This window comes from Myotis brandtii, unplaced genomic scaffold (genome assembly GCF_000412655.1).
Source record: "Myotis brandtii unplaced genomic scaffold, ASM41265v1 scaffold1480, whole genome shotgun sequence".
Classification (NCBI taxonomy): domain Eukaryota; kingdom Metazoa; phylum Chordata; class Mammalia; order Chiroptera; family Vespertilionidae; genus Myotis; species Myotis brandtii.
In genome coordinates, this window is record NW_005355348.1 from 60,501 (window position 1) to 70,286 (window position 9,786).

Here is a 9,786-nt window from a genome sequence, read left to right on the forward strand (position 1 = left end):
GTATATACTTCCACTTATTTGTATCTTCTTCAGTTTCTTTCTTTGGTGTCTTATAATTTTACAAGTATAGGTGCTTTACCTTCTTGGCTAAATTTATTTCTAGGTATGTTATTATTTTGGATGTAATTATAAATGAGATTGTTTTCTTAGATTTCCTTTCTGATAGTTCATTATTGGTGTATAAAATGTAACTGATTTCTAGATATTTATTTTGTATCCAGCTACTTTACTAAATTCATTTATCAGTTCTAGTAGTTTTTGTGGTAGGGCTAGTGAATCTCTTTTGATTGGGGGGGCACCAATCAGGTTCACATGAAAGTGGAAGGAATGGCCCCTGACTTAAAGCCACAGAACTCAGTCACTGACCCCCCCTTAGTCTGCCCAAACGTCGACACCCTAACCCAGGCAGCTGATTCCTCAGCAGGGCACAAGATCCATTGGTTGAGTCACTGAGAGTCCAGAAGGTGGGCTATTACATTCCCCCAGGCTGATGCCATATGGAAGAGTGTGCTCTACCTAAGAAAGATGGAGTCTACAGTAAAGGACAGGGACTTGGCACAGAGCCTCTCCCCAGAACCACAAACCCAGTCTCCCCTCACACAACTCTAGTCCACTCACCCTCTCTCCCCCAGAGCCCAGGGTGAATGAACAAGATTTTTTGTGAGCTGGCCCTTTAAGAGAGTGCCTGTGTCTCTAGATAACTCTCATCTCTCCCTGGCAGGCAGAATCCCCACTGATTTTCACAGTCAGTATATGGGCACCTCTTCCAGGCTCTGGTGCTCTGGGCTGAGGAGTCCAGTTTGGGGTCAAGATCCCATACTTGTCACAAGGAACCTTTGCAGCTGAGATATCCCTCCAGAATCTCAGTGGCTGCCCGTGGGAGATGTGGGAGCATGGCCAGCCATTTTCATGTCTCTGCCATTCCTACCAATCTTGATGTGGCTCCTTCTATAAATTCTTGGTCATAAAACTTCTCTTCAGCTAGTATTCAGTTGGTTATTCAGGTTGATTGCTCTACATTTATAATTCCAGTTTTGTCCTGGTAGGAGGTGAGTATAATATCTACCTACTCCACTACCATCTTGGATCCCCTTACTAATCATTTTAAATTATCAACATTTAACAATATTTTTTCAGTACCTAAAAGCTAATTCCTTTTTCCTTTTCTTTCAGGTCACTTCAGAGTCTTTCTTTCTTTATGATTCGATGGACCAAGTAAATGGCTCTGTGGTAACAGAATTTGTATTACTGGGATTTGCACAATCTTTGGGAATGCAGTCTTTTCTTTTTCTTTTCTTTACTTTATTCTATGTGGGAATTATCCTGGGAAACCTCTTCATTGTGTTCACAGTGATTTTTGATTCTCACTTACACTTCCCCATGTATATTCTGCTGGCTAACCTATCACTCATTGACCTGGGCCTTTCATCTACCACAGTTCCTAGGATGATATCTGATCTTTTCAGTGATTGTAAAATCATTTCCTTCCACAATTGCATGGTACAAATGTTCTTTATTCATGTCATGGGAGGAGTGGAGATGGTGCTGCTAATAGCTATGGCATATGACAGGTACACTGCAATCTGCAAACCTCTCCACTATCTAACTATTATGAGTCCCCAAATGTGTGTACTTTTAATAGTGGCTGCTTGGACCATTGGAATGATTCATGCAGTGTTTCAGTTTGTTTTTGTCATAAATTTACCTTTCTGTGGCCCTAATAATGTGGGGAGCTTTTATTGTGATTTTCCTAGGGTAATTAAACTTGCATGCATGGACACTTACAGACTAGAATTTGTGGTCATTGCCAACAGTGGCTTCATATCTATGGGAACCTTCTTTTTCTTAATTATATCATATATCTTTATTCTGGTCACTGTCAGAAAACATTCTTCAAAGGATTTGTCTAAAGCATTCTTCACTTTGTCAGCTCACATCACTGTAGTGGTTTTGTTTTTCATTCCATGCATGTTTCTCTACGTGTGGCCTTTCCCAACCAAATCATTGGATACATTTTTTTCCATTGTGGACTTTGTTGTCACCCCTGTCTTAAATCCTGCCATCTATACTTTAAGGAACAGAGATATGAAAGTGGCAATGAGAAGGCTGAGTGGAAAAGTTATAAGTTCTAGGTAGATGACGTGACACATTTCATTGATAAGAGTACAAGATGAATATCATGGACCAAAAAGACCCTGGTGATTACCATAAACACTATGAAATGTGTACAATTTCATTATTGCCTTTGAAAAACTGAGAATTCTATCAAAAAAGAAGTATTAAACCAAAGAATTTCATTCTTAGATAGAAATGCAATAGTTTTTAGTTATAAAAAATAGTGTTATGGCCTGTCCAGCATGGTTCAGTGGTTGAGCATTGAATTATGAACTAGAAGGTCACAGTTCAATTCCTGGTCAGGGCATATGCCTGTGGGGGGCATGCAGGAGGCAGCCAATCAACGATTCTCATCATGGATGTTTCTCTCTCTCTCATTCTCCCTTCCTCTCTGAAATCAATAAAAAAATATTTTTAAAACAGTGTTATATATTTTAATCTAACCTACAAAACTAAATTATAGTTACCATCAATTACTACATTCAATTTTCAATGTGTATATAAATATATACATGTACATACATATGATTTCCCTTTTTCACTATGTTTATAGTGGTAAAAAGTATCACTAGAAATCAGTTACTATTTCTTACAGAAATTATATGGATCCAATGGATAAAATATGAGTTTATATAAACCAGCAGATATTAAAGTCAAGGTAGAAATAATTCTCATCCTAATTATACTTTAAGTTAGATAAATAGGAAGGAAAAAGTATGTTACAACTCAAGAATTTTTTCAATCTTTGTCAATGTGTTTTGGACAATTTTATTTTACAAATAGATTCTATATTTTGCACTTTGCAAAATTTGCCTGTGTTCCATTTTTTCCAACAGCAAATTACCTTTGCAGTCCTCCTTATAGCGTCTCCTGATTCATTCTCTTAAAGTATCTGCAATTCTAAACATATTTGAAAGAACTTATTACCTAGAGGAAGGTACCCCACTGAGATCTCAGCTTATTTACTAGTAATGTGCCTGTTCTTAAGCTAGGTGCTTAGGACAAAGAAGGTGACTCTCATTTTTCAGGTAAAACCTGGAAAGTCTAGTGCTCAATGAGCACAATTGAGAGATCACTTGGATGTATTTCTATGACTGGTTAAATCAACATTAATTGTGACAATTTGGTTCAGTTTTAACTTGTGCATGGTAATTAAAGATGTCCAATAAAATGATTAATGATACGAACTGAGTCTTAATTATTGATCAAGGTATTTCGCCTATGTTTTCTCCAAAATTGGTCATCAATATAGCTTATAGGTTATAAGCTATCCTCTCTTTATAAAATCTAAAGCATTATTATTCTTTGTCTTGTTAACCTATCTATATGTTAATTTTATGTTTATCTTAGTTGTTTTACTATGGTTCTTTAAAAAATTCACCTTTAGACTCAGTGAAGCAGCAAAAAATATCTAAATGAACCAAGAAATTGTGACAATAACCCTTAATTCAAGAAGATTATTTTGAGAATCCTCTTTTTAAATTATAAGAATTAGTCTCAGTACTCAAATTTCAGGCTAGCTATTTCCAGATCTCTTCACTTACCTTTGGTGACTTTCATAAATCACCAAATGACAAGATGGTAAGAAATGACACCTATTTGGGGACATTTCTTTCACATAAAGATGAAAATCATACTCAGAGTTGTGGGAATTTTTGGAGAGCTTTTTATACAGTGAACTTGTTTTTAAAACAGGCCCAGAGATTTTGAATGGCATGTTCAAGTTTACACAATGAATTTGAAGAGGAGTAAAAGGTGCTTAAGGCAAAAATATAGCAGTCTAATGGTTTTTTAATCTATTCAAGTCACTCTGTGTCTTTTTTTAACATTTGAAATTCTTTAATATTTGCTTCATGTTATTTAAATGAAAAATTTTAATTTTTACAGATAAAGTAAATTTCAATTTAGTGACATACCCTGTGTCATTGTACTGCCCCACTCTTTTCCCATATATCAGATCTCAGCCCTGGTCACAAGCAGTCTCTATCTGGAATCCAATCCATTTTTATGGTTATAAACAAACACACACAGCACATAATTATTTCCAAGAATGATGCATAGCATCGCTTTAACAAATTAGCATTTTGATTGTGTACATTAGTTTTACATTTATACAAATGTGATCACTATGGACATGTTGTGTTGCATTCAGAATATGTGTTAATAACTAGCCCTATATAATCATTAAGATGATTTTTCTATTACTATATATATATATACTAGGGGCCCGGTGCATGAAATTCGTGCACTGGTGGGGGAGGTTCCTCAGCCCAGCCTGCCCCCTCTCACATAATGGGAGCCCTCAGGGGATGTCCTACTGATGGCTTAGGCCCGCTCTCTGCTCTCCTTGGAGCCAGCTCCACCCCTGCTCCCTCAGATCGCCATCTCTGCCCCTCGCCCCCCCTGCTTCCTCTGCCACCTGCCTGGACAACAGGCCTGGACACTTCAGCAGTGGGGCTGAGGGGACTGGGCGCCACCATCTTTGTGACGGAGTGATGGTTAATTTGCATATTACTCTTTTATTAGATAGGGTGCTACTATATTATACTTAACAACATTATATTTAATTATATTTGATTCAGCTCTTAGGCCTTATTTTTTCTATCTTTAGAGTATTCTTGCAATAAACATTCTAGTGCACCAGTGCTAGAAATTGTGCATGTGTATGTGTATTTTTTACGTACATATTCTTATTGTTGAATCATTTTTATATTTCAACAAATATTAACATTTGTTCTTCAAATGTTTTACTATTTTCTACACCCACCCAAAATTCTAAACATTATTACATATAGTCTAAGTACATTTTTAATTGACCATATTTCCTTTAATTTTGCTTATAATTTTTTGTTGTGGTTTTTTACTATAAAATTTATTAGGGTGACATTGGTTCTTTTGATTGAATAATTTAATTCTTTTACATTGGGTAGGTGAGGACTAATTATTGCCATTTAGTCAATGTTTTCTGACTGGTATGTAGTTTTGTTCCATTTCTTCCTCTCTTGCTGTCTTCCTTTGTGACTTGATGATTTGATTTTTTTGTCATGTTTTGCTTTGATTTATTTCCCTTCATCTTTTGTATATTTATTAAACAATATATTCCTTCTTTCAAGTGCACATGGAACATTTACAGAATTTGATCATTCATTGATTCTCAAAAAAAACATCAGTGTCACAAAGTAGAAATATTACAAAAAGTATTTAATAAAACTATAAGTTGAAAATAAATTTGAGAAACAAAGGACTCATCAACCTTGAAATTTAGAAGCCTGCTTTCAATATGAGGATTAAAGTGAATATACAGAAAAATACATGTAAATTTTCTGAATAGTGATAACAGAGCAGTACATATCAAGATATCTGAGATACAGTTAAAGTAGTGATCAGAGGAAAACCTGTAGCCTTAAACACATTTATTAATTAAAAAGAAAGAATTAAAGAAATGAATTAAATTGCCTCAACATTTTAAAAGGAAGCAAAAAAAATAAATAAAAAAAACTACAAGGAAAATAACAAGATAGCAATATACATTAATAAAATAAAGAAAAAGTACATCAATACCAAAAGTTTTATTTTGTTTAAATCTACAAAATGGGCAATTATAGTTTCATCAAGGATAAGAAAAATATAAAGAATAAAAACAGATAACCTATAATAATAAAAGCGTAATATGTTAATTAGACAGGACATCCTTCCAGATGTCCTTCCGGATGTCCTTCCAGACAAAGCCAGGGCTGCGAGGGAAGCCCGGATCTGGGTGCCTGCCAGTGGCCAAAGGGACGCCCAGGTCCCAGGTGCCAGATGGAAGCCCGGGTCCCAGGTGCCAGAGGGAAGCTGGTGCCAGCAGCCAGGGGAAGAAAGGCCTACGCTTGCATGAATTTTGTGCATCAGGCCTCTAGTAAATTATAAAAGGATATAATTATTAACAATAAGTGAATAAAAAGTCATTTGTAACAATGTTGATACACTGTACAAATAAATTTGAAAGCTATATGAAATAAATAATTTCTAGGAAAATGCATTTCACCACTACTCACTCCAGTAAAAATGTAACACTTAAAAAGACCAATTTCCATAGAAAATATACAGAAACTTATCAGGGAATTATAACACACATCCCAAGTTTAACTGGTTCACAAAGTAACCTAGCAAAGCTTTAGAAATCAAATAGTTTCAATAAAAATAAATTGTTTCAAAGAAATGAAATAACTTCCAAATTATTTTCATAAAGCAAGTGCAAACATTGAGCCCAGATTAAATAAAAATAGTACAAAAAATTATAGACCAATATTATTCATGAAAATTGAGGCAAAAATTCTAAATAAAAGATTAGTGAATTAGACTCCATTTCTCATACCATGCATAAGAATAGATTGCATTAGGTCTGAAATCCAAATGTGAAACATGAAGATACACAGTATAAATAAGGGTTGATGTCCCAAAATCCCTGAGTGCAAGGGAAAACTTTCAGTGACACTAAACCAAGATGGGTTTTTTTTTTAAGTGGTAAATTAAAACAATAACAAGCAATAACAAAATTTGCAATCCAAAATGTTATTTTAAAAAATAGATGCAAATTCAAGACAGATTGGGAGCAAATATTTACAACATATGTCACAGATTAGACTAATGTTATCTACACTAATAAAAGACAAAGATGCTAATTGACCATACCTTCGCTATGCCCAAGCCATGCCCACAAGCCAATCAGAGTGACTATATGCAAATTAACCCAACCAAGATGGCTGCCAGCAGCCACGGAGCTGGAGCAAGCAGGAGGCTTGGTTGCCCAGGCAATGGAGGAAGCCAAGCTTCCCGCCTGCTCTGGCTGGCTGTGGCCTCTGCAAAAGGCAACAAAGTTTCAATTATAGAAGCTAAATAAATCCCAGATACCTGCTTCCAGCCAGCCTCCACTGGGAGCTTGGGTGGCTGGGGGCCGTGGCCAGCCTGCAAACAGCCATCAGCCCCTCACCCAGAATGGTCACACCCTCATGGGGTGAGGGTCCCTGCTGGGGGGCTTGGCTAGCCTGTAAACAGCCATCAGCCCCTCACCCAGGCTGGCCAGGGACCCCAGCAGGACCCTCCACCCTGAAGAGGGTGTGGCCAGTGTGAAAACGGCCCTTAGCCCCTCACCCAGGCTGGCCAGGCACCCCAGCAGGACCCCCACCCTGATCTGGGACACTCTTCAAGGCAAACCAGCCAGCCCCCACCCATGCACCAGGCCTCTGTCCTATATAATAAAAGGGTAATATGCAAATTGACCCTAATAGCAGAGCAACTGGAAATGACTGGTCACTATGACACATTGACCACCAGGGAGCAGATGCTCAATGCAGGAGCTGCCCTCTGCTGGTCAGTGCACTCCCACAGGGGGAGCTCTGCTCAACCACAAGCTAGGCTGACAGCTGCCAGTACAGCGGTGGTGGTGGGAGCCTTTCCCACCTCCTCAGCAGCGCTAAGGATGTCCGACTGCAGCTAGTCCTGCTCCCTGCTGGCAAGTGGACATCCCCCGAGGGCTTCCAGGCTGCCAGAGGGATGTCTGACTGCCAACTTAGGCCCGTTCCCCCAGGGAGCAGGCCTAAGCCAGCAGGTGGTCATTCCCCGAGAGGTCCCAGATTGCGAGAGGGCACAGGCTGGGCTGAAGGACCCTCCCGAGTGCACAAATTTTTGTGCACTGGGCCTCTAGTTAATACATAAATAACTCTTACAATTGAAAGAGGAAGACCAAACATCTGGTAAATATAAAATGAACAGGGGTTGATGTTGGGGCAAATTGCAGAATAAGTAGATCCAAGGATTCATTGCTCTATAGAAACACTGACAAGTCAGGCAAAAGCTATCAGAATCAACTTTGTCAAAACTAGGGGAAATAGTCAAAGGCTTATAGCAACCAAGTGAATGATGAATAAAATAAAATGCAACTTAAAATGGTAGGATAACTTTGTAGCTTTTTTTTTCTTGCCATTTACCTAGACCCCTCCCTATGTCAGCATCAGTCTCTAAGATAGTGGCTCTGAGAGAATTGTGTTTGTTTGTTCTAAACTGTCTGAGGGCCACCTGAAGAACTTTGTTTCACCTAAATCAAAATTCACTGGAGGTGGAAAAGGGGCAGGCATCCTTCAAAAACACTGTAAGGCAAATGAATAACACAGCCACCTGGGACGAAAGATTGCAATTGAAGCAAACTATGCATACCTGAATGCCTGTGAGGAAAAAGTGGGCAGAGTTCTTTTGGGAAATGAAGTTATTCAAAACTGCTCATTTACACTTGCTACTGATTTTTTCCACCAAGAGGTTGAGTAGTGCAATGGGCTCACACAGTGCCGACCCAAAGGATTGTGGGTGATGCTATACCCGAAGTCATCGTAGAAAAGACATCTTGGGACTTGGGATGGGCAAGGCTTTGGAAATAGGCTGATATGAATTCATGGTATAAAACTTTATGTATAATGGTAGTTTTCCAAGTTTATTTCAGCTCATAATGTAAAGTATTTCAAATAAATTCTTAATCATTTTGCATGGAAAATTGATAGTGATACTAGTCTACAATTCTTTGCAGTTTTGCTTTCTTGGGGAAATTATAAACTAGGCACTGGGCAGTTTTTAAGCACTTTTAGTACAATGAGAAGTGATTTTTTGGAAATGGGTGACTTTCTAGCTTGTGAACTTGGCATCTCTGCCAGGTTAGTTTCGGCAGATTTCATGTGTCTTCTCCCTTTCCCCCATTTTTTTTACATAAATCAAATCATTTGGTAGAGGTGGAATTTAAGTGGTTGTCCATTTCGCTTTGCATGTGCAGCCTGCCGCTGTGCCCATTCAATGTTTGATGCATAATTGGACATTGAATCAATAAATGTAACTAGAACTTCTGATCTGTAATGCTTTTATACAAAGTTTATCTTAATAATAAACATTTTGTTCTTTTAAAATCCTGCTGATTTATAGTGGGGAATTGAGAAAGCCATATGCATGCCCAGGCAGGGCACACACTCAGAAAATGCCGGAGAAGATCATAAGCTTTCACCTCTGGCTGATTTATAGGCTCATTCTAGCAGAAAGTAAAGGCTAATGCCAAGTTATATGAGGCCTAGTAAAGGAGTGACCAAGCACATAACCATCCAACAAAGACTAGGAGAAGGGTTTTTTTATATTTTTCCCTCTGTCTTTCTTCTTCTTATTTTTCTTTTTTGGTTCTTGGTGTTCAAGAAAAATCTTTTTCAAAAATCACTAGCTGAACACATGCTAAAGGAATAGAGATTTCAGATACTCAACATAACAAAGAATACAGAAACTACAAAAATACTTTAAAAGAAATTAAACAAACAAATCTTGAGGAGAAGAATCTTATTTCCAGAATTTCAACTTTATAATGTTCAAAATTTCCATTTTAAAAATTTAAGCAGCATGCAAATAAAAAAATAAAATATAGCCTATGCACAGAAAAAATAAAAAAAATAAACAGATACTATCCTTGAGAAAGCACAGACATTGGATTTAATGAACAAAAACTGTTTTATACTAACTCAGCGAGCTAAAGAAAAGCAATAGAACAATAGGGAACAAATTGAGAATAGCAGTAAAGTTGCAATTATAAAAAGGAGCCAAACTTAATTTTAAAAAGCACAATTACTGAAGCAAAAGATCCTGGAAGAACTGGACATCCATATTCAA

At 37.5% G+C, this 9,786-nt stretch overlaps 1 protein-coding gene across 1 annotated transcript; it reads left to right on the top strand.

The window, feature by feature from the left end:
* Positions 1-1,206: 1,206 nt before the first annotated feature.
* LOC102250496 (olfactory receptor 4F17-like) lies at positions 1,207-2,136 on the top strand. The gene has a single exon (XM_005861319.1). The coding sequence runs from the start codon at positions 1,207-1,209 to the stop codon at positions 2,134-2,136; it is 930 nt and encodes a 309-aa protein (XP_005861381.1).
* The last annotated feature ends 7,650 nt before the right edge of the window (positions 2,137-9,786 follow it).